This window comes from Leptinotarsa decemlineata, unplaced genomic scaffold (assembly GCF_025532065.1).
Source record: "Leptinotarsa decemlineata unplaced genomic scaffold, Ldec_3_MD MMD2_tig00002082_RagTag_RagTag, whole genome shotgun sequence".
Classification (NCBI taxonomy): domain Eukaryota; kingdom Metazoa; phylum Arthropoda; class Insecta; order Coleoptera; family Chrysomelidae; genus Leptinotarsa; species Leptinotarsa decemlineata.
The window spans coordinates 2869647-2896480 of record NW_027412573.1 but is presented as its reverse complement, the minus strand read 5'-3'; the positions used below and the strand labels follow the sequence as shown (position 1 = coordinate 2896480).

General features: G+C 35.4%; 1 protein-coding gene across 1 annotated transcript in view; it reads right to left on the bottom strand.

Moving 5' to 3' along the window:
* The window catches only part of LOC111507031 (metabotropic glutamate receptor 2), a 369065-nt gene that overhangs the window by 105167 nt on the left and 237064 nt on the right, over positions 1-26834 (bottom strand). The window contains 2 exon segments of the mRNA XM_074176817.1: positions 5390-5496; positions 22798-22972. Of these exon segments, the coding sequence (XP_074032918.1) occupies positions 5390-5496; positions 22798-22972 (282 nt within the window).

Here is a 26834-nt window from a genome sequence, read left to right as displayed (position 1 = left end):
CAAACTGCATTAGAGGTCGGATCCGCAGTAGCTATAATGGTTTATCATTTCCTCTTTGAATCCCATCTTCGTTATGGTGTTTGCTTTTGGGGTGTGTGTTCTACCACATGCCTTCAATCAGTATTACTATCGGCCTCTTTTTGTCTTTAACAGAACCCTAACTGTGGTCTCCTTGTTTATATATGAAACGATTTGGTTTCTGTTTTAAAATAGAAAATTGTTCAACAACTTGGACGAGCCAATGTATCAAACCAGGCAAACATTCAGCTTCAAAAAGCCGCTGCCTTCTTTGACCTTAGTTCTTTGGGAGAAGGAAATATCAAGAGCAGATAGTTGTTGGTTCACAGATGGATCAAAAACGCCTTCCGGTTCTGGTGCAAATGTTTTTAGTCGCAGACCCAGGGCAGAGATATCTACCTGCCTAGAAACTTATGCGACTGTATTTCAAGCGGAAGTTTACGCTATTGAATTGTGTGCTGAGAGATTGGAAGAATCCAACCTCATACACAAGTCAATAAAAATATTCTCGAATAGTCAAGCGGCAAATTGCCAAAAACGACTCTCCTCGATAGAAAGACGAAACAGATTGTCTCTGGTTTGGATTCCTGGCCATACTGGCATGGAAGGCAAGATACTGCTGACTCCCTTGTAAAGGAGGGTGCTGCAAGCAGCTTCATCGGACTAGAACCTGGACTTCTGGCAGAATCTTCCAGGATTGGCTCTCTCCAAGGCGTTTATTCACCCTTCGAAGCTTGATACCAAATTAAATTATCATATGCAGAGACTCGGACTGTCGGAAGACAGTGTGTGTCACCTCTGTTTGGAAAAAGATGAAACAACAGGGCACATAATTTGTGCTTGCCCCGCTGGAGACCGAATCAGGTTTTTAGAGTTCAGCAGAGCCGCACTCTTACCGCTGACCTGAAATACCAATCACCATACGAACTAATCGGCTTCCTTAAGAAGCTGGGTTTATTGGGTCGAGTATGAGTAGATGTGAGCCACAATAAACCCTTGCTTGTTGCGGTGGAGGGTCGAATAGTCCCATCTACTTTGGACCTAACCTAACCTAACACTATCATTTGCAAATGCCCACTTAATTTTTCGGGCAGCGTTTTGGTTGAATTCGAATTCAAAGAGCTCAAAGGATGCAAAAAAATTGAATTTGAAAAACATTCTCTATCGATCAATATATACCGCGACACAGTAGAATAAATATCTATTGACATTAAAACTGACGAGACTTGAAAAACCTATTATCATTTTCTGTCCAGTCCCAATAGTTACGAGTATTCGACAGAATGTTTCAAGGTTGAACGTGAGCAAAGTTCACTTTGTCTAAAGTTTCAAACTTCAGTGGACTTCAGAACAGTCACAATCCAATCAGTCCGAACTACCCTCAACAAACGTATCTGGAACGCGAAGCACGAATAACGTCAAAGCACTTGTCCTTAAACGGGTAAATTCCGCCCCCCAACTTCACCTATTCAATTGAACAATCGCAAACAAAAATTTGTCACGACTCTATCAGAGAATAGTGCCATTGTGTGGATGTACGTGTACTTTCTTTCAACAGAATTAATCCTCCGGTGACGCTTAGTTTCCTAGCAATTTTGTGGCTTCCAGCCAAATCAGTAGTTTTCGGTAATGGAAAACTGGAGTAACTGGAGTGGCACTGAAGTATTTATCTACCGGAGTGTGATGAAAGTTGTTAAAGTGTTTCCATGTCGCTGAGTATCCAGTGAATTTTTTCAATGAGTGGGATGTACATATCCTGAATGATGACACTGAAGGACTCTTGGATTTTTCAACGTTTCACAGACATGAGTAACCGTTTTCAGTCGTTTCGGGTGTTCCACAGGGGTCACACCTGGGTCCGTTGTTGTTTATAGTTTCAATTGATGACTTTGAATGAAGCTTTGAAATTTTCAACATCCTTCTATGTGATGATGACCGGAACATTTCCACAATGGCCGTCGATGGATATCTCTAGAATTCTTTCACCATCAAGGCTGGTGTTCCCCAAGGATCTATATTCCTCTTTGTATTGTATACCAACAACTTTTTAGAAAAAAACAAGAATCCAATATACAGGGTGTAACTGAATAAGTGTAAAACATTCAAGCAGGTGATTCTTCATCGAGAAAAAGATAGGATCTTTCATATAGAGAAACTTCATTGGAGCATCCCTTGTTAAGATACAGCCCCTTGAAGGAGGTACATAAAATTTGTATAACAATGTTTTTCACAAGCACTGAAAAAGTTACAATATTGAAATCAACCTGACGTTTTGTACTACCAAAAAGAAACTTAGCCAGTGAATTATTTGGTTCACCCCATAGTTGTAGGGGGTGGAAAACGCAACCCCTAAAATTTATTTCCAATGTAACTTTTGTCTTATTATTTGTTTACCATTTAAAAATTTATTTCCGATAGCCTGTTACATTCTAAACAAAAAATGTTCTTGGGTTTTTTGCCCAAAATAAACCAGTTCGCAGCAAATAATTATTTAACGAACAACTACAGAGATACATCGTCATAAATGCGAACTGGATTTATTGTTATTTTGTAGTTAGTTCCTGCATTAAACGATCAAAGGGTAATAAACAAAACTAATTTATTAATAACAAAACACACAGCATGTAGAAATCAAATAACTTTGAAAAAACGTATGATGAAATTTTTCCGTGAAAATCAAGTTATCACAGACAGGCAGTTCGGTTTTATCGAAAAATCAAATACTGAATGTGCAGTAATTGATCTAATGAATAAAGTTGTGGGAGCCTTGGATCGATCAGAAAAGTGCCTAACCATTTTCCTCGATCTCGCCAAGGCCTTCGACACTGTATTTCATGCCAAGCTCTTAGACAAATTATATAACTACGGGATTCGTGGTCCAACGTTACTTTTAATAAAAGACTATCTGTCACACAGAATGCAAAAAGTAAAAATTGACAACCATTTGAGCAGCTCTAGAAAAGTCACAATAGGAGTTCCTCAGGGAACAGTATTAGGTCCATTACTTTTCCTTGTATATATTAACAGTATCAGTAAGATCAACAATTTTAACGAACATCTTATCTCGTATGCAGACGATACAGCTATTGTAATTGTACGCGACTCTTGGGATAATGTGTTCCTTAAATCTGAAAAGGTTCTCCAAGACATACAAACATGGCTTAATTTCAATCTACTGACCTTAAACATAAAAAAGACAAAATATGTAACATTTACTTTATCACATAGAGATCAACCAGTTAATAATACAATCAGTATACATCAAAAGGTCTGTAATACGAATGATTGTTCCTGCCCTAATATAGAAAAGACTCAAAATATAAAATACTTAGGTGTGATGGTGGATCAACATTTAAGATGGGAGGTACATGCCAATTACATGATCAAACGACTCAGGATACTGATGAGACAATTCTACGCCCTCCGTGATATTCTAGATAAAAAAAAATTATTAATGATTTATAACTTCCTAGCCGAATCGGTATTAAGATATTGTATCACCGTTTGGGGAGGAATGTTTGACAACGTTCTGAGTCGACTTCAAACAACCCAGAATACTGTCCTAAAAATATTATTCAAGAAACCTAAAATTTTCTCAACAGAAAAATTGTATCAAGAAAATGGATTAATGAATACCCGTAGTTTATATATTTATAACTGTCTCCTATGGATGCATTCAAATAAACATAACTTTACTTTCACTAAAATATATAACAATGAAATACAAAGGCAAACCAGATCGGTGGAAAATCTATTCATCAGCATCCCAAAGTTCAATAAAACTCATACACAAAGATTTATTTTTTATTTTGGTGCTAAATTTTTCAATGCGTTACCCATGGAAATCAAGGTTATAGAAAAACCACATCTGTTCAAAAAAGCGGTAAAAAATTGTATACGTGAAAACCCAAATATATTTTGCATTATGTGATCTCCCCACTCAATTCATAAGAAAGACTCCAGTCTCTATTTCCCTCACTCTCTCTCTCTCTCTCTCAACTCCATTTCTTTATGTAATTTTACTATTTTTCTCTATTTTGCTACTTTTTTTTCTTTTTTTAACATCTCAGTGAATAAGTATCAGTTTATTATTGTACTTAGTTGTACACCCTCTATATTAAAAGTGATTTTACATGTATTATTTAGGTACTATTAATTTCTCGCTCGGCGAATCATAACTAGTGTGTAGTCCACTTCGAGGTGGGTTGACAAAGCAGCACAAGCATATCACATTCTTAGGTAATGTCGCCCCACTCGAAATGGAAATTTATTGTTTACAAATATTGTACTATATAATTGCACTGTACCCAATCTGAATTTATACATTATACATTATTATAGTAAATGTTCAATATGTCTACCTTCAGACATTACGCATGCGTCTAGACGTCGGCGCATTGAGCCACGTATTCGCTCAAATATTCCTGGAGTCTCTCTGATTACCCTGCACGCATCGATGATGCGGTTTCTCAAGTCCTCTACATCGCGAACAGGAGTACGATATATTAAATGCTGTAAATGGCCCCAAATAGAGAAATCGAAAAGATTGTGATCCGGGGATCGAGTTGAAATGAGTATTTCGAAACTTGGAGTTTTGTGTTGTATTATATGAGTTTGGGGATTTTACAGAAAGAAGAAAAAAAGATCGCAATGAACCAAGCAATGGCTTCGTGAGAGAGGTGGTCTCACCTCATAGATATCAGAACAACTCACATGAGAAAGTCGATATCGGCCAAACATCGCCTCGTTTTTTACTTCGCTACCTAGCTACTGGAAGAAACTTGGAGGACCTTGAGTTTTCGTGCTCCACATCACCACAAGCACCGGAAAAAATGGCGAACAACGGTTCCTCTCCTCCGCACACAGACGAACATGGTGCGCCCTGCCGGTGAATCGAACAAATGTTTTCCAACCAGATGGATGATCAAATTCGTGAAAAATTGTCGCGATCTCATTTCGTTAAACACACAAATAACGAACCAAGTTTAACGAACCAGATTTTCATGTGTGTAGGCTGTTTTAAAGAAGCTGGTCGAGTATAAATAGTTGTGAGCCACAATAATCCGTTGCGGGTTGCGGTGGAGGGTCGGATAGACTCACTAACTTTTGACCTTACCTAACCTTACCTAACAAGGGTTGGACGAAAGTCAGTGAAAATCTATCATTCGGCCTGCGGCTTGAACCACCGATTCACACAGCGGTCGATCGAGTGAGTGGAGCAAAGCACACACGTCAACTCGACCTGGTACCGTCTACCGCATTAGTAAACGAAATGTAAGTCATAGAAATCTGTACGGCCAAAAATACTCGGAAAATAGTTTTCACACAACTGTCACATAATTAATTATTCGACAGACGATGAAAAACTCACCTTGAAAATCAACTTTTCTCAAATATTTCAGCAGCTCAGTTCCATTCGTCGGTTTCATTGCCTCGCAAAGCCCTGGAACTCCATGGCAATGGTCTTTGTGCATATTTCTGAAACAAACTCCAGCCATTAACACAATTCATATTTGTACACCAATAATGGTTTGTGAACGTAAATTAATTCATACATAGATCTGATAAAAACAAATTGTTACTAATTATTTCAGGAACATAATTAATTTCTCGCGAGTTTCATCAAAGAATATAATTGCATTCGGCATTTACACGATAATAATCAGTCCTACCGTGTTCCATTGGCGTTTGTAAAATTAAATTCAAGCTTGGTCATGAATATTGAAATGAGCTTTTCGGTACCCTTGGAAATTATACGACAGTAAATTCAACTCTTTTCTGTTGAGCAGATATTCAACGAAATTCAATTCGAAACTTGATTTAATGTACTATACAAGTAGATCACCAACACCGATTCTGTGACACCAGCCAATGAGAGCGTAGCAATTCGTCACATGGCCAGTTTGTTCGGTTGATCACGAGTACGACAGAGAATCGAGCATCGTTATCGCAGTTTGAAAGATAACGATTCGAGCGTGCTTGGAATGATATTAAAACAATAATATAACAAGTGTGTGTGGTGTCGAAGAAGAGAAATATGGCTGCCAGCGTTAAAGAAAAAAACATGGTGGCAATGTAACGGGCATTGAGTGGAGTATACAGGGATGCGTCATGAATTATTTTCATTTGAACAAATCTATATTTGCGTAACCGCTACATACTTGACCAACTGCGCTTAGCGCAATATGGCTTGGTTCGGCGTACTATGTATCAGTTTCGCTAAGCGCAGTTGGTCAAGTATATGGCAGTTACGCATATACAGGGTGTCCCTGGACTTCCTCTTTTCCTCTCGGGAATGTATAGATGGGGTCAAAATATCACCAGTACTTCATATGACTTTTTTTCCTAAAATCCTTCGTTACCAAGTAACGGGCCCTCGAAGTTACAAAATGAAAAATGTTTTTCTTTGATAACTTTTCAAGTGAATATTCAAAATCATCCAAATTTTGGTAATTGACTAAACAAATGAATTCCTTCGATGAGCTTTCATGCAGGAGTCAGTTGTTTTGCTACAAAGTCAGGAACGGACTACCCCCGATGGTCCACACCCCAAAACTTTGAAATGACAGATATTTTTCAATATTTCTCAACAAATTAAGGTTACTTGGACAATTTTATGAATAAAAGTACTCGTGTGGAAAGTCGATCGGAGCAACGAGTCTTGATAAAAATGTAGTTTCACTCGACGACATCAAACCCGCTCGTCCACCATTATTTGAAATGAATAATTATCAAAGCAGAAATAATAATGATAACGTTAATTCAACAACATTTATCCTGAGATGTCTACCATTATTCGAAAATATTAGTTTTTAAGAAAAATGGAAATGATAGGTAAAATGTTCATAACGAATTTTTATAATGCAAACACGTTTAACTAACGAAACTCAAGAGCCTCAAGAGCAAACAGAAATGAAAAATCCGCTACAGAAACTGCTCGATATGACCACCTTCTTTCTCTATACATTTTCTTAGTCTGCGAAGACACCCTCTCTGTACTTGAAATAGCATTCCAGGGTCGTTTCGTATGGCTTCACAATGTAATGTTATTCTATTCAGCAATGCATCTCTTGTGTGAATAGGTGTAGCGTAAACAAGGCTTTTTAGATGCCCCCACAGAAAGAAATCCAATGGATTTAAATCCGGAGACCGCGATGGCCATGAATATGGCCCACCTCTACCAATCCATCTATTGTGGAAAATATGGTTCAGATGGTCACGCACAATCAAACTAAAATGAGGAGGAGCGCCATCATGCATAAACCACATATCTCTTCGGGTTTGCAATGGAACATGTTCCAAAAGTCCATTCAAATCGTACTGAATGAACTCCAAATAACGTTCTCCATTCAATCGGTCCTGTAGAACGAATGGTCCTATAAGATGGTTTCCTATGATACCAGCCCAAACATTCACGTTGAATTTCCGTTGGTGTTTGGTTTGCAATATCCCATGGGGATTTTCTTCGGCCCATATATGGAGATTATGAGAGTTGATAACTCCATCTCTACTGAAACCTGCTTCATCAGTGAATAAAACTCGATTAATTAAAGTTATATCCTCTCTTTGCCTATCCATGAACCAATTGGCATATTCCAGTCGTGCTGGAAAATCTTGAGGTGTCATGGCATGTACCTTCTGGATGTGAAATGGGTGGAGCAGTTGTTCCCTAATCATTCTATGAATAGTGGACTTGGATGTATGGAACTGTTCTGATAGATTTCTGATGCTCATTGAAGGATCATCAGCGACGGCTTCCAAAATATTTTCCTCCAATACAACGGTACGTACAGTCCTAGGAGCGCCCTCACCACCTCGTTTTGGCAAAACTGTACCTACAATAATATCGAAATAAAACAACGTGCTCAAATTAATTATCAATTGTTACATACCTGTCTACCTCAAGCTGCGATCGACACGCTCGAATGTTTCTCTTGACGGTACCGTTCGATTGGGAAAATGCTCGGAATACAGACGACGAGCTTCTGCAGCATTACAAAATGCTCGTCCATAAAATACATGCATATCTGCATATTCATTGAATGTAAACTGTTCGGCCATATCAAAAATTCAAAATATCCTATAGAATATTGACAATACAATGATAGTCATATGACAACGCACCACTCAACAAAACAAAATCGCATTCCAGTTTCTCATTTTTTATCAAAACTTTCTAAAAGGTTTTTTTGTCAACATCTGTGAAAGAAATGGAACATAATTATTCCCTGGATATTTTTCACCTGATCATGTGCAGCCGTTTTTGTAGTTCATTCGTTTGCTTTTTATTAGTATAGTAAATATTTTTTCCGATGTGCGTTTTTTCAGCTAAATTTAGATTCGTGTTAAAGAATTTCTCCCATAAAATTATAATTATCAGTGAAACTCCTCAACAGTTTAGCTGTGAAGAAGAATTTGAAACATTCGAATATTGAGTTTCATGAGATTCAGATAACTGATCAACACGAAACGTGATTATTCCACACGTATTATGTACATACAAAATATGGAATGAATTCGATATTTCATAGTAGAGTAGCTTGTTAGTTCAAAAACACCACGAATCTACAGAACTTGATATTTCTTTTGAAAAAATATCTGCTATCAAAATTGTGACTTAAACTTCCATATAGGTACTGTACTTTTTGTTTACGACTTCATTTTAGCATACTTTGTATTATTCCTGTTATAAATGTTGTTGAATTAACGTTATCATTATTATTTCTGCTTTGATAATTATTCATTTCAAATAATGGTGGACGAGCGGGTTTGATGTCGTCGAGTGAAACTACATTTTTATCAAGACTCGTTGCTCCGATCGACTTTCCACACGAGTACTTTTATTCATAAAATTGTCCAAGTAACCTTATTTTGTTGAAAAATATTGAAAAATATCTGTCATTTCAAAGTTTTGGGTTGTGGACCATCGGGGGTAGTCCGTTCCTGACTTTGTAGCAAAACAACTGACTCCTGCATGAAAGCTCATCGACGGAATTTATTTGTTTAGTCAATTACCAAAATTTGGATGATTTTGAATATTCACTTGAAAAGTTATCAAAGAAAAACATTTTTCATTTTGTAACTTCGAGGGCCCGTAACTTGGTTACGAAGACTTTTAGGAAAAAAAGTTATATGAAGTACTGGTGATATTTTGACCCCATCTATACATTCCCGAGAGGAAAAGAGGAAGTCCAGGGACACCCTGTATAGACTTTTTTCCTTTAACACCACATACACCTTGAATATTATTGTTTTCATATTGTTCCAAGCGCGCTCCAATCGTTATCTTCCAAACTGCGATAACGCTGCTCGATTCTCTGTCGTACGCGTGACCAACCTGAACAAACCGAACAAATTGCTACGCTCTTATTGGCTGGTGCCACATAATCGGTGTTGGTGATCTACTTATAAAATCTGATTATTCTGAAAAATGAACAAAAAATCAAAAATACAATAAAGAAATTGGAAAAATAAAATTTTTTACGCAAGATGAGGGACTGTCAAGGGGATTGCCACTTTCACCAGTTATAGCCAACATACATATGGAGTGATTTGAGACTCTGGCCATTGAAGAGGACCACAAGAAACCCCGAGTCTGGTTGTTGACGACACCTTCATAGTATTGAACCATGGGATAACAGAACTGGACACCTCTCTGAAGTACCTCAATAGCGTGAAACCTTCCACCACCTTCATCATGGAGAAGGAAGTCAACAACGTATTACCATTCTTAGAGGTATTGATGGAGATTATTATAATTATTAAACCTGATTCAGATCCGGGAACACCATCCGTAGCAGCCTCACGGAAACGAGGCCACGAAACGCGGAATGTGATTCCAAGAATTGGTCAATTCCCGTTAAACGGATAAAGTGACTAGAGGGGCAAGGTGGAAGCGCTAGAATGATCTACAGTGTGACCCATTTTTAATGGAAACACCCCCCTAAAATTTGAAGTTGAGAACCGATTTCAATAATTTTTTTTGAAATGTCAAGTACTAAAAGGTCTACCGTGGGACAAAATTTGAAATGTTCATTGAAGTTTCAGGGAATACTATGATATTTTTTCTTAGTCGAAAATCGGGATTTTTTATTGGCGATTTATTGAAAAAATCACTACGCCACTGGATTCAGAGTGCCTCTAAACAGGTGTGACCAAAATTTCATGAAAAAATATTCATCATTAACAAAGTTATGACAACTCAAAAATTCGAAAGCTCACACAGTTAACAGTTACAAAAAACACCCTATATCAACAGATGTAGCCATGAGAATATTTTTTTTATGATTTCAACAATAAAGTGCCGCCAGATGAAAAAAAAAACAAATAGCGTAAATATTTTTAATGCAAATAACGGAATTACTTTCAAGTTTTCACGCAAATTAACTAAAACTAAGACCTAATATTTCAATTTAAATCTTAGTTGCCATGGAAATGATATTACAGTTTGACACTTGTGAAAGATTTAAGTGTACTATTGTCAACAATATTCACCTTACAGTTCTTCGAATTATTTTGTGTCATGGCTGCAAGATTGAGCGTAAGAGAGAAAATTGAAATTGTACGCCTTTCGTGAGATGACGTTAGAAGTGCTAGAGAGGTCTGTAGAGTATTTAATGAGAGACATCCAGATCGTCCTCGTATTAGCTGCGGTACGGTAAATAAAATATTCAATGAATCTGGTGCAGTATCAAAAATGATGTTAAAAAGTAATCCTGTACAAAGACGAAACAGGTATGACAGGAATGATCGAATCATTTTAGAATATTTCGAAAATAATCCTAATGCCAGTATAAGGAAAGCCACTTTAGAATTGAATATTCCACGAGAAACTATTCGGAGATGTCTCAAGGCGGAGAATATTAAACCTTTCAAGCCAAAATTTTTACACACACTTCAAGAAGGCGACGAAGCAAGACGCCTGGAATATTGTTTATGGGCCCAAGGGGAATATTTAAACAATAGAAATTTCCTAAAAAATATTTTATATACCGACGAAGCCACTTTCACTACAAATGGAGTAGTGTCATCACAGAATTGTCGCTATTGGGCAGCGGATAATCCTAACTAGGTAATAAACTGTAAAAGCCAGTATTCCCAAAAAATCAACGTCTGGTGTGGGTTATTGAACGAACGAATTATTGGTCCTTCCTTTTTGGAGGAAAACATTAATGCGCAGAGGTTTCTAAAATTTTTTAACACAGAGTTTTGAGATGCTATTCACGAGCTACCAACCAGTGAACGATCAAATTCAATTGTCCAGTTAGATGGGTGTTCAGTTCATTATGCCAGAGCTGTGAGGCAATGGCTTAACGAACATTTTCCAAACCGATGGATAGGCCGTGGTAGTCCGTTTATAGAGTGGCCACCCAGATCTCCAGACCTCACAGTTTTCGACTTTTTTCTCTGGGGACTTCTCACACAAAAGGTTTACAAAAACCGCTCAAGAGATTGAAATGAACTTTGTGCAAGAATTAGACAGGTATATGCAGATATTAGCCCTCAAGAACTAAGGAACGTAATCAGAAACATTCGTGAGCGCTACGAAACATGTATCGAAATACGTGGTGGATTAGTAGAGGCTACTAGAATATGAGTTAGAAATAATTGTTGCACTGAATCGAAACATTTCAATAATTAGTTATTAGTTACGTTTATTGAAATTTTTTGCTTCATTGTTAGTTGAATTGTGTGAATGTAATTCCGTTATTTTCATTGAAAATATTTACGCTATTTGTTTTTTTTCCATCTGGCGGCACTTTATTGTTGAAATCATAAAAAAAATGACATATTGTGACTGTTAGCTGTGTGAGTTTTCGAATTTTTGAGTTGTAATAACTTTGTTAATAATGAATATTTTTTCATGAAATTTTGGTCACACCTATTTAGAGGCACTCTGAATTCAGTGGCGTAGTGCTTTTTTTCAATAAAAAAATCACTAATAAAAAATCCAGATTTTCGGCTAAGAAAAAATATCGTAGTATGCCTTGAAACTTTAATAAACATTTCAAATTTTGTCCCAGTACTTGACATTTAAAAAAAATTATTAAAATCGATTCACAACTTCAAATTTTAGGGAGGGTGTTTCCATTAAAAATGGGTCACACTGTATAAATGTCATCTTTGGAGAAGTCATTACCCTAAGACGATTGTGAATACTAACAATCGGAATGTCGTGAAGTAACTTGGTTTGAAATCTTTAAAAAAAAATCTAGTCTTCAATTTTTTTTTATTATTTTTCAATTTTCCAATATTTTTTTCTTTTCACTCCGTGGCTTGTGGTCATTTTTATTTTTCATATCGATCATTCCATTTCATTTACATCATTGTATTTTCATTCCACATTTTATTGCTTGATATAATTGATATTTTTGATTTTCATTCTAGTTTTATTTGTTTTTCCATATATTTCGGATGACAATGAAAGTCTGAATTAGTAAAATTCACTATGAAACATCGTCAACTAGTTTCAAACAAACGTCAAAACCTTTATAAGCGAATGAAAGCTTGATATTGAAACTGTTTTTCTCTATCAATATAGTGAGTAATATTATTGAAGTTGTTTTAACTATGATCAAACTATTGCCATCCAAAAGTATCGCATAACACAAACAAATTCAAAGTAGGTAACAGGTAAAACGCATTCGTCTCATATTGTTATTAAATTCTCTGTCGGAGGGAGTCTATTGAAAATCCATTTTGAATTGATGTAAAAGGAAAATCAGTTTGTTTCACATCGGAGTTTTTCCGTTACACACCAAAGAAATGGAAAACTTTGGTGGAAGGTTATGAAATCAATTCTTTATTTCTCATGCATACGAATGAGGCGGGGTTTGAATATATTTCCAGGTCGTTGTATTGGCATTCAGGATTTTTTGAATATGAAGCGTTGAGTCGAAGAACCCGAAAGACTGTGAATGATCTAAAAATTAACAGGGTAACAATGTTTCACTTGCCAGTCGTGATACGCAAACTGGAAGAGAAAATATATGGTTTGTCAAAAATGAGGTCCAGTGATCTTGGTCAAAATTAGGTAAATATCTCGGAATTTGAGATAACCAGCTATGAACTCGTATCAACTTGTATTTATAGACATTCTGGAAATTGTCTTGAAACCGACATATAGTGAATTTCTTTAATGACACTCCAACTCAAAAAATTTAAATTTAGGGTAATGAAATGAATGCGCGAATACTTGATTTTGAAGCTTCTGAGGAATACTTCACAACCCTAGAATATGAAGTCAATATCTTCACCTACTACAAAATGGCGGAACATTTAATAATTTCCTGAAGACAAACACATCGATATTTCTAGAACCACGTCAACGATCAAACGATCAACAATGAAACGATCAATTATCGTTCATTGGAAGAAAAAATTGAAGCGATTTATATTTACGGTGCGACGCGTAACTTTCACGAGACCGAAAGGATTTTCAATGAACGTTTTCCGAATCGTCCTATCTGTAGAAAATATTCGAGGGAACTTGTATCCAAATTTACTACTACCGGTAGTGAAGGATAGGGTGGTCAACAGTGGATCAGTGGTACACAGTGAATCAGTCTGTTATTGGTTTATCTATTGTATGTATGCGGTTGCGCGAGATGCACGTGGTAGGTAATGTAATGCCTCTTTGACTCTACATCGCGAACAGGAGTACGATAAACCAAATGCTGTAAATGACCCCAAATAGAGAAATCGAGAGAATTGAGATCCGGGGATCGAGCGGGCCAGTTCTGTGGTCCTCTTTGACCTATCTACTGATTTGCATATGTTTCAGTTGAATGCTGACGTGTTACTTGACTAAAATGGGTGGGGGCCCCTTCATGCATGAAAAACATATCCTTTCTTACGCCCAAAGGAACTTCCTCCAGCAGTACTGGATGCACTTCCCAAAAAAATTGACATATGCCTCACCATTTAATCGAGGAGGTAGAAAATGAGTCCCAATTGAATCATCCCCAATAACTCCGAGCTACACGTTAAGAGAAAACTGTTCTTGATGGTTAGTTTCGACAATAGCGTGAGGGTTTTCATCAGCCCATATGTGGTAATTATGAAAATTAATAATCTTGTCCCGAGAAAAACTACATTCATCTGTGAATTCTATCGTCTTCAGAAAGTCACAATTCCTTCTAATAATTTCCAGCATCCAATTACAAAATTCAAGATGGTTCGGAAAGTCTCGTGGTAACAGTGCCTGTACTCGTTGCAGATGGTAAGGGTATAAGAGTTGTTCCTTTTAAATTCGAAATATCGTCATATGATCCATGATATGGATATATAAGTATGATCGAATGAACCATATTCTCGTAATCGTTGATGAAGTCGAGCAAATATTCTATGTGAAGGATGCTGCCGTTGAGGATACATTTCAGCATATCTTCTAGAAGTTTCTAATCCATTCCCCTGCGACAGACCGTGAATGTAATGCATATCAGCCATTTCCTCATTTGTGTATGCCATTTTAATAATAAGTAAATTATTGAAGTAACAAATTAAGAACAGAACAACAACACACAATTAGTATCAATTCAATTTCGAAAATTCACAAACTGACTGCGTCATACCAATTTAATTGTCACTATCGCTAATAGCGACCTACTAGATAGATTAGTTTCGTATTTTCGCATTTATGACGATGTATCTCTGTAGTTGTTCCTAAAATAATTTTTTGCTTCGAACTGGTTCATTTTGTGCAAAAAACCCAAGAGACATTTTTAGTTAAGAATGAAACAGGCTATCGGAAATAAATGAATAATAAGACAAAAAGTTACATTGGGAATCAATTTTAGGGGTTACGTTTTCCACCTCTTACAAACATGAGGTAAACCAAATAAATTTCTGGCTAACTTTATTTTTGGTAGTACAAAACGTCAGGTCAATTTCAATATTGTAACTTCTTTAGTTCTTGTGGAAAAAATTGTTATACAAATGTTATGTAACTCCTTCAAGGGGATGTATCTTAACAAGGAATGCTCCAATGAAATTTCTTTATATAAAAGATCCTATTTTTTTTCGATGAGGGATCACCTCCCCAAATGTTTTACACTTATTCAGTTACACCCTGTATAATGGACTTCTACCACAGAATAATTCTTGGAGATTTTCATTTATTATCAACTATCACATTATATTCAATGGTTTTTTTAAATTAATAGAATACTTATCTCTTCAATAACACATATAGCTGATTCCTTAAATTAAAAAATGATTGAGGGACAAACTCTAATTACATTTCAATTATATTCTCATTTTCACTAACTTTATTTCGGATGGAAAATAATTAGGTATCTACATCTATTATAGCTCAGCTTACGAAATTGCATGAGAGCCTATGACGAGGATCACTTGCTTGCAATTTCATTAAATAAAATTTAAACGCTCAGAAGAAGTAATACCGCTTCTAGTTTGATTACTATCCATTGAATTTCTTTTTCTTTACATTTTCATCGCCAATGTCTCACTTTAATTGATTAAAATTAATTCCTTCAATTCTATTCGTCAATTGAACTGTCAAATATTGAATTTGGTTTCACTATGTTTATACAGGATGATCAAACTATTGTCCCAATTGGATTCTGGAAATTCCCAACTGATATTTTGAATTCTTTATGATATCACTGAAAAAAATGGTAGTGTTAACCTATGCAGTTATCCCAATGTCAGTGGAAAGGTCTATTCAATTCAGCAGTTACAGAATTCATTGGAAAAAAAATAAATCATGTAATTGAAGTGCTATTTCTCTCCTGACCTGTTCCTCCGAACATTATTGATGGAGTCGTTCCATTGATTGGGGTCTTGACATGAAAAACTCTACGAAATGGCACGTGATGGATGTATGCTATTGTTCGAAAATTTCTCCCAATATGACACAATTCATCTTTTCCACATCAGTCTACTGTTACAAAAAAAACTCTAATGGTGTGAATGGCTGGAAAACAAGTTCGAGCGTTTACTACTATATTATTACTTGGAATCCTCACCATTTGCAACTTATATTATATAATTATTTGTTATTTTTTTAAAAAAAGAAAAAATTCATTGAATCTATCATGTTAATTTTTCTACTAAATTTTTTCTCTACTCACTGCTTAGTTATAATCATAAAATGTACACTTTTTTAGAAAGTCTATAGATCTAGTACATGGCAGAACAGATAAACATATCTAGGCCAACTTACTGGATCTGAGACTTTTAAAAAACACGATATGTTACATGTAAATATATAAACTGTACTTCAATATATCAATATATCAATATCCAGAAAGAGAAACTATAGTATGATAATTTTCAATTGAAAGTAACTCATATACAAATTGAACTGAGAGCAAACGGCAACAATGTAAGATGTTAGAACTGAATTCTTAGCGGGGAAATTTTTATTGTCTATGCATCGCCATTGTAAATAATTGAAAAGTAAGATGATTCCATAAAATTTGTCCCCCGTAACAAGATAGCTTCTTCATATCGATAGGATGTACGAGCGAAAATGTGATCCAGTTCGTTAAATACTTTGAAGCATCGGTAAACTGATCAACACTTCGCAGGTCTATTATATTTGCGTCCTTAAAATGCCATAACTAGTCATTCGGTTTCTTCATTATCAAGCGTCCTTATCTGCATAGGCATAGTGTGTTCTGTTTCTTGTGAAGGTGACTTTGTTTTGTGTTTATTGAATATATTTCATCATATTCATTAAATAGACTGTTATATTTATCAACTTTAAAATATAAAATAGAGTTGGCCGATATTTGTTTTTCAAAATACATTATCATAGATTTTCATCACATTCACACTTCATTGTGAGTTAATTAGTTGACCTAGTTATTAAACTCAGGTACACACATCGGAAAAGTCTAGGAATATTTTTATAACATACTAAATATCATAAAAATAAATGCATTAGGTCGTTTAATTTGGTACACTCGACCACCCTGTAGATTTCTATGGGTTAAACAAAGCCTGCAAAAACGGTAACTAATCTTTTATCAAGTTTTTTACAAACTGTAGGTTTTCGGCTAAAATGAATGATCTGAAAGTGTCGAGTTTGTACATTCTATGCAGTTCTTGCTCAGCAATTAAACTGGAAATATTGTGCTTTAACATAGAATGCCATCACTTACCATTGGCTGAGATGAATAGAGCTGTAGGGCTTCTTCAAGGTGGCATGAGACAAAATGATGTAGCTCTTCGTTTGAGGGTCTCTCCAACTGCAGTTCAAGACCGATTTTTGGTCTTAACCGCAAGAAGACAACCGACAATCACAGCGCCTGAGTTGGTTAACGTGTTGCAGCAGACGCACCAGGTAACCATTGGTCGTGATACTGTCAGAAATCGACTGCATGAAGCAGATCTCCACAACAGAAGGTCACTTAGATGTTCACCTTTGTCGAGGGGCAATCGCGGTAGAAGATTAGAGTGGTGTCAAGAACATCAAAACTGGGATGCAAATGATTGGGCCACAGTTTTGTTTACAGACGAATCCAGATTTGGATTTCATCCAGATTCTCGTCGAGTAAGACTGTGGAGACGACCTGGAAATAATGAACGTTTGAGACACATCCAGGAAGTCCACACATACAGAGGTGGTACGGTAATGCTATGGGGCAGAATCATGATCGGCGGCAGAACCGATCTCGTTTTTTTCAAATCGCTCCCTCACAGCTCGACAGTACCTCGACACCATTCTTCTACCTATCGTCCGTCCGTTTGTTGGTGCTGTTGGTGAAAATTTCCACCTAATGCACGATAATGCTAGTCCACATGTCGCGCGTCTAGTGACTGACTGGCTCACCAACGAAGGAGTTGATGTATTGCCATGGCCAGCACAATCACCGGAGCTGAATCCCATCGAGCATATGTGGGACATGGTTCAACGAAGAATTACTCCGCATATGGGGAACATTCACACAACGTTTCAATTGAGAGAGCTTTTTATCGCTGAATGGGCAAATGTACCTCAACAAGACATTGACAATCTCATTTTGTCGATGCACAATAGATGTAGGGCCGTAATAAACCAGCGTGGGGGCCATACTTTGTACTGATTCCAATTTTTTTTGTATTATAATTTTTTTTCGGGATGCCAAAGAAGAGCCATATTTTTTTTGTTTTGCTTATATGCGCACTCAGTATTTTCAACCATTTAATAAATTTTGTTGTGAGTTACATTCGTTTAATAATCACCCGTCAACTTTTTTTCCCTAAAGCGATCTAAAAAAAAATTATTGCCATTTTTAAAAATATCCCTAGACTTTTCCGATGTGTGTATAAATGTTCGTTAAACTCAGGTATAACTGTCATCAATTAGTTTCTAGCATATTATTAGTTTCTAGGTAGATAGAGTAATATTTCAAAGAGTATACATAAATCGCAATGTATGTAGAATTCAGTTTGTTAGTGAACACGCTTGAAAAAGGTACTGTGCAGCGAAACACGTGTTGCGGAATTGTTAATCTGTTCTAGTGAAAATCTCACAATTAAGTGTTTTTCAAAATACATAAACTTTAAAATAGTTTTTGAGGTATGTAAATAACTGACAAATAGCTGAGTAATATCATTGAATTTTATTATTTTTATGGTATTAAAATGGATGCCGTAGCAGGTCCAAGTAATGTACAAAGAAAGCGGAAGTTTATGTCGTGTACGAAAATTAAAAAAATACACTCCGTACAGTGGAAGGTGTAGCCTAGTGTTCATTTTCAACGGGAATATCCGTGTTGACAATTAAACGCATTGTACGTGAAAAAAAGGTGACTGGGATTGTGCAAGCTCCAAAAGTACATTGTCGTGGTAGAAAAAAAAATGAATTGGGCGAAGCATTTTCGGAAACAAGTTCAAATAGACTTTTTTTTATTGAAATTGTCTCAGGAATACGTCACTTGAATATTTTAACGTACTTATGTTACACCCTGTATATAAGTATATATATTTATATGTGTATTATATACGTGTTGATAATATTTTGAAAACATCTGCATACAACCATGTCGATACAAAGTTTTGACGTTTAACTATAGTGTATGTTCTAACTTTACTTTTTTGTAGGTGTTTTTATATTCACATTTGATATTTCCACACTTACATTTATATTTATTTTTCACAAGTTTTGTCCACAGGAGTTATTCTTATTGTGAGATTCTTTCTGAGTTCAGCGTTTTTCAATGAAAAGTTTATACTCCCCTTCATTGTCTGCGATTAATCACAACTATCACCATTTTATGTTCACAGTCAAGACAATAGTTTACACGGAAAATCCGGGCTCAGCATCCCGCCGAATTTAGTACCGCCAAAATCATAGATTATCGAATTCCAATTCATTGCTATGGAGATCAGCCGTTTTGACATGGATTCCACGTTGATTGAAGCACTCGAGAGGGAATCAATTGATGTTGGTTTCCCTATAAATTTCCGTCACCGAGGAAATTCCTGCAATCAACTCTGTCCCAAGATGCTGAGAGCGTCAGACGTGAAGGTGTACTTGATTCATTTTACAATCCTTTTTAGAGTTACTGCCGGAATTTACGACAGTGTGAGGTTTATTATTCTGGGGAGACGATTTTGGAATGCATACGGTTTTTAATCAGAAAAGTTGACGAAAATTCAATGGGATTTCAATAAATTGTTACGATTCCAAATGATGAAGTCGTTCAAAATTTGAATGCATTAATAGTGAAAACATTCAGAAAAAAACGTTAATTCAACATTAGTTTAATCAAGTTCAAATACATGAAAAATAGAGATAAAGGTCCTAAAAATATAAGCGACAGCTCATTCGATTCGGAATCACTTCTAGAAAAATGTTTTCGAAAGATTCTGGTGCAGGTAAAAAATTGCAATTTATGGCACTTTTTTATATATGGCTGTTTTTATAATTTTATTTTGCTTCAGAAAAAAAAATATAACGTTGGTCAATATTTGTTTATAACAAAATGTAGATTATGATTTTCAAAAGCAAAATTCTTGACTAATTATTTGATAATCGAAATATAAAAAAATCGATTTTGAACAATTAAAAATTAAAATTAGGAGGAAATTATTATTTTTCAATCATAATTATCTCTTAACAACAGAATAGCAAAAAAAAATTTCTCAAAGATATTGAATTTCTCTATTTGTTTAAAAAAATTGATAAACAAATCACCTAAAAATTCATATCCTATGTTAATAACTGCCATTGTTCAATGTGAAAACAGGCACAGCTGAATATCGATTGAAAAACAATTATCAACAATTTTTGGATATTTCATCCTGCAATAGTTATAAAAATCATAATTAACAAATCAATAAATTTTTATGAACTTTTATCGCAGGATCGTATGGAGTATATATATCAAAAGGGCTGAACGAAGTTTGAAAGTTTTAGTCCAATCATTTTTACCTTTTATCCCATTATTTATACCAACGGAGATTGGGAAAAAAATTATTAGTTAACAATCGAATATCATTTTGAAAAATGGTGATAAAACTTTTTTTCTATGGGACTCGATTAATTCAAGTGTAAAAAAGATTCTAGAATTTTAAAATGACATCTTACGTTATAAAAAAATTATTTCTTTTGTTAAACTCTCTTCAGCGGCAGCGCGCGCATGCCGTTACAGCCGCGCGGAACCCTATTTTCAAAGTCAAATTGAAATTATAAATAATGAAGATAGAGTTTCGGGAGTCGGGACTTTTTTATCGGAAATTTCCTCTTCTTCAACGAGCTGTTTTCAAAATTGCTTAAATAATAATATTTTTTGAGTTATTAATGAAAAACTAAATACCATTTTTTTAAATGTTATTTTCTTAATAACAACTGCAATTTTTTACCTGCACCAAAATTTTTCAAAAACGTTCCTCTAGAGCTGATTCCAAATCAAATGAGCTATCGCTCATATTTTTAGGACTTTCATCTCTATTTTTCATGTTTTTGAACTTGTTGATTAGACTACATGCTCTAAAAGTAAAAATAAACTTTTGAATCAAATCGAACTCATCAATATATCTTTTGACACAATCGATATGATCTCGATTTTCGCGAGATTCACCTCACGTGAATATTAAGTTACATATTATATTCTTGTTTATCTATACTGGAAAATTTCGTGTCAAGCTTTTATACAGGTCGTTTCTTTTATCACGTAGTAACATTGCTATATTTTAAACTGTAACAGATACGGATACAATTAAATAGAAAAAAATATAACTGTAATCGGGAACAATACAATGGTCGAAGAAAATTTACGGGGACTCACGCCCTTTTCGAGTTATACGAGGAAAACCAAAAATGCAGCTATTTTTCGTTTTTTTCGAATGGAATTGTTATTTCAAATATCAAAAAATGTTATTGTATTCAAAGTGTACTACGTTTCGTGTCAGCATGGCCACCATCAACTTTTTTTTTGAATACGGACCTGTCTTTTTCATTACAGATATTGATGAAGCTATTAATTCACAATCCAAGGGTAGGTCACATTTGATATTTTTATAGCGTTTCATTTGAAATGAGCACCATCATCAGTGACATTAATCAACTAGAAAAACAATTTATTTTATCATAAACTTTTGGGATAAATGATACCAATACGAGTATAAAACAATAACGAACGAAAAATACTAATATTATTGTGAAAGAATAATTATTTACTGATGAGTCACTGTCACTCATGGTAAAAAATAAGAGATAATTTCAATATAATGTACTTTTTATCACCAATATTCTCAAACTCGCATCAGAAATATAACGAAACCGGTACAGACTACTGTAGGGACTTTTCCTACAACTGCTTAGTATAAAAACATGTAAATTCTTTATTGTCAAGCAGTCATTAAAAGTCGAACACAGTAATCGAACACTCGAAAATCGAGTAGTCGATTACTGCGTTGGCTAACCTGAACTTCCGGGTCGACACCTGAGGAGAAATCCAGAGACAGGAGTTCTGGTCTGATCCCGACTGTGGAGTGAGTAACATCGAATCCATTCACTGAGGGCTAGGCCTGCAAACACGTGGTCTCCGTTCTGCAAACCACGTGGTCCCTCAAATTCTTCTTGCTATTTTGCTGTAGTGTTTTGTAGTGGTGTTGTGTTAATAAATATTATCGTTGAACACGTGTAAATAATAATTTACCTATCACCGTCCCGACATTAAAAAATAATCACGTCGGGGTCACCAATGTCGGGACGGTGATAGGTAAATTATTATTTACACGTGTTCAACGATAATATTTATTAACACAACACCACTACAAAACACTACAGCAAAATAGCAAGAAGAATTTGAGGGACCACGTGGTTTGCAGAACGGAGACCACGTGTTTGCAGGTCTAGCCCTCAGTGAATGGATTCGATGTTACTCACTCCACAGTTGGGATCAGACCAGAACTCCTGTCTCTGGATTTCTCCTCAGGTGTCGACCCGGAAGTTCAGGTTAGCCAACGCACATTTCGAGAATTCGACTACTCGATTTTCGAGTGTTCGATTACTGTGTTCGACTTTTAATGACTGCTTGACAATAAAGAATTCACATGTTTTTATACTAAGCAGTTGTAGGAAAAGTCCCTACACTACCAATTTGTAATAATAAACTTACTTAACTGAACTAAATATAAGACGTCAAAAAACACCAAGACAGGATTTTTTTTTTAATTTCTTGCTTTTTCAAGACAAGATGTTGTTATCAAGACCAGAATTCTTGTCTTGCCGACACGTAGTCTAAATTGAATATCCAACATCCTCTGTTAGGCATCCTCACCAAGTACGTCGCACTGGACGGAAGCAAAATTTTTACTTACCGAATCGCGTAGGCAAATGCTAGAACTGCATCAGAAACAAACTGCAGTTGATCCTCGAAAACGGTGTTGTTTATGGTGAGTTTTTCAGTCCCGTTGCAGTATTTTGTGATTTTCATGTTGTAGGGAGTTTTTGAACTGTTCGGATATTTACAGTTGAAGTGATGTTCCCAGAATTCTGAAATAGAAAAAAAATACATTTGAAAAGAGGTTTGTGGAAGTGGAAAAATCACATCTGATCGAAGAATTTGAACTGTCGCAGCCGGAGATGACCGTGGGAAAGCTATTTTTCCGGATTTTTGGGGGTTTTATTGATACTGCAAAACAGTGGCGGCGCCACAGAGATCAAGGGGGGCAGTATGCCCCCACGACCTTTGCAAAATGTCGTTCTTTTTTTTAGATTCTAAATAGAGATTGTAAATTGATTGAATCTCGGCGTGACACTCGTGGCGGTAGTATCAGTCTGATTCGTTATTGTTACTTTGACGAAAACACAGTTTATCAATTTTATTGATTATGGAAAGAAGATAAAATTGTCCACAGCGGATTTTCGAAAGTTACGCGAAAAGAAGAAGTCAAGATATGCTGCTACATCACATTCTCAAACAAAACAAAATTTTTGTAAAACTTTCAATCCGTAAGTTCTTAATTTTCAGTTGAAGATCCGAAATCTTATTCATTATGGAAACTTATATATTTATAGAGAAACAAAAGAACAATTAATTCAAACTCAAAGTTGTGTAGAGGAATCGGTTCCAAATAAACCTGACACTACGGAGAGTACGGTCAGTACGGAGTCAACATTTCTTGATGTTCCATCTACATCAAATGATATAGTAAGAACAAAATCCAAATTTTCATTAGGTTCTGCTGATTTAACATTTAGTACTCCAGTTTCCAAATACAGAAAATTCAACGTTTCTTGGTACAGACTTAAAAAAACGACTTTCGGACAGCGCAGCATACGTGAATGATTAGTTTACTCTCCAAGAGGTAACAAATTGTTTTGTTTTGTATGCTATCTTTTTGATAGTGCGCATTGTTTATTATTGAAATATTATTTTTATTATTCAGCATGACTCACGGTCGATGGTAGGTTAGACGTTTCTGGAAAACGCAAAGCATGATTTGTCTGAAAATTCCACCTCTCACATTTCCTTACCTGTTCTATCGATCTAAAATATTTTCAGCATTGCGGCATTGCCACTTCCATCAAAAAGTCCTAGCAACTTTATTTTTTTAAATGGAACACCCCGTATATTAATACATTTTTGAAATCGCTTTGGTATTTTAATACTTTTTTGTTGATAATGTCCTATACCTTTCTCTATCTGTTTTCGAGATAAAAAATAAATTGTGCTAAATATGGTCCAAAACATAGCCTTAATTGAAATTAAGTACATCAGTACTCTCAATTCATGAAAAGTTGATATTTTGATGATAGTTTGGACAAACTCGAAATATTCAAATAACACCAAGAAATTAACAGGGCGTGCTAAAATTACTATTATTTCCATTGTGCATAAAAGTAGTCATAAGTTCATTTTTTCAAAAGGAACCCCCTGTATATTACTCGGTGAATTGAAAGATGGTGAAAAATGCTTCAAGATGATATAATATGTCCCTATACCTAAATCATCAAGTTTTCTCAATAAAGTCGCTTCTTCTAGAAACATTATTTTTTTTTGGAATTTGGATTTAGGTAGCAGTGGAATTATCAAGCTTATAGCAGTTTGGTTGACGGTGACGGTGTTTCAAAAAATCGCCAAAAATGAATGCAAATATTGATTATTCAAACGAAGTTCTTATGAAATTATTTATTATACACGGACAGTGTGATCAAATCATTGCCAGAACTTGTAGAAAATTCAACCAAATGTATCCTGAATTAACACCAATGAACGAGAGGAAGTTTGTAAGATTACAAAATAATTTCCTTAACTATGGCTCCATGTTAAAAGCGCCTTCAACATTACCAAAACCTGTTACTTCAAATGAGGACAATACTGTTAATATCCAGAAGCTTCCATTCGCAGTGCAGAAAAAGATTTAGGTGTATCAGATGCTTCAGTACAACGAATTTTGAAAAATCACGAAATGCATCCGTATAAATTTACCAAAGTTCAAGCTCTAAAAGCAGAAGACTTCGAACATAGAATGCATTTTTGTGAATCCCTTTTGATTCATACATAGGAAGATCGGGAATTTTTATCAAAAATAATTTGGAGCGACGAATCAACATTTACGAGGGATGGTATTTTCAATAGAAGGAATAAACATTTTTGGGCTGATCATAATCCTCATGTTACAAAAGAAATGGGTTTTCAAAAAAAATTGACCTGAATGTTTTCTGTATTCTGAAGAACAATAAAATTAGCTTTTTTATTTATGAAGACACACTGAATGCAGAGAGATATCTCCAAATATTGAGGACGACTGTAACCGATTTTCTTGAAAATTCGCCTTTAGAGGAATATAGGAATTCGTGGTTTCAACTGGACGGAGTGCCAGCTCATTCCACCCAGGAAGTTTCCAGGAAACTTGACGAACTCTCCGACGATCGTTGGTTTAGGCATTTAGGGCCGTGGGATTGGCCACCGAGATCACCCGATCTCACGCCACTTGACTTTTTTATGGGGTGTTTTGAAAGAAAGGGTATACAGTACTCCAGTGCATACCAAAGAAGAATTGCGATGGCGAATAGTGCGGAGTATTGAAGATCTGGATCCCCAGGAAATTGAAAAAGCAACCACAAGTCGCGTACAAAAAAACATTTTAAAGTGTTTAGAATGTGATGGACAACATTTTCAGCTTTTATTGTGAAAATGTGATATTTTGTTTACAATTTTGTTATTTTAAATCATCCTATTCTGTTATTGTCTGTACTCTCACATGTTTCAGCCCACAAAATCTTACTTTTTACCTAGAAATGATTGATTTTTGGTACAGTTGTTCCCTGGAAACTTTGAGCTATAGTAAAGGAAATTATTTTGTAACCTTACAAACATCCTCTCGTACATTGGCGTTCATTCAGGATACATTTGGTTGAATTTTTTACCATTTCTGACAATGATTTGATCACTTTGTTCATGTGTATAATAAATAATTTCATAAGAACTTCGTTTGAATAATCGATATTTGCATTCATTTTGGAAGATGATTCGAAACACCGTCGATAACTCTCTGTAAATTACTTATAAAAGTAACCGAACTGCTATAAGCTTGATAATTCCACTGCTACCTAAATCCAAATTCTAAAAAAAAATAATGTTTCTAGAAGAAACTACTTTATTGAGAAAACTTGACGATTTAGGTATAGGGACATTATATATCATCTTGAAGCATTTTTCACCATCTTCCAATTTACCGAGTAATATACAGGGGGTTTCATTTGGAAAAATGAACTTTTGACTACTTTTATGCATAATGGAAATAATAGTAATTTTAGCACGCCCTGTATGATATGGAGTCAATTTCTTGGTGTAATTTGAATATTTTGAGTTTGTCCAAACTATCATCATAATATCAACTTTTCATGAATTGAGAGTACTGATATACTTAATTTCAATTAAGGCTATGTTTTGGACCATATTCAGCACAATTTATTTTTTATCTCGAAAACAGATAGAGATAGGTATAGAACATTATCAACAAAAAAGTATTAAAATACCAGAGCGATTCCAAAAATGTAATAATATACGGGGTGTTCCATCAAAAAAAATAAAGTTGCTAGGACTTTTTGATGGAAGTGGCAACGCCGGAATGCTGAAAATATTTTAGATCGATAGAACAGGTAAGGAAATGTGAGAGGTGCTTTGCGTTTTCTAGAAACGTCTAACCTACCATCGACCGTGAGTCATGCTGTATTATTATAGTTTTGTGATATTACTTCTTTTCTTAATGGGCAATACAGTATTACTTCGAATACCTGTGACTTTTAACTGAATCTTAAGCCTAGTTATGGTGTGCCCCTCCGCCCTTAATTTTTAAAATCGCCACTGCCCCAGAACATTGTAGTTTTTTCTTGTTATAAGTTTTTA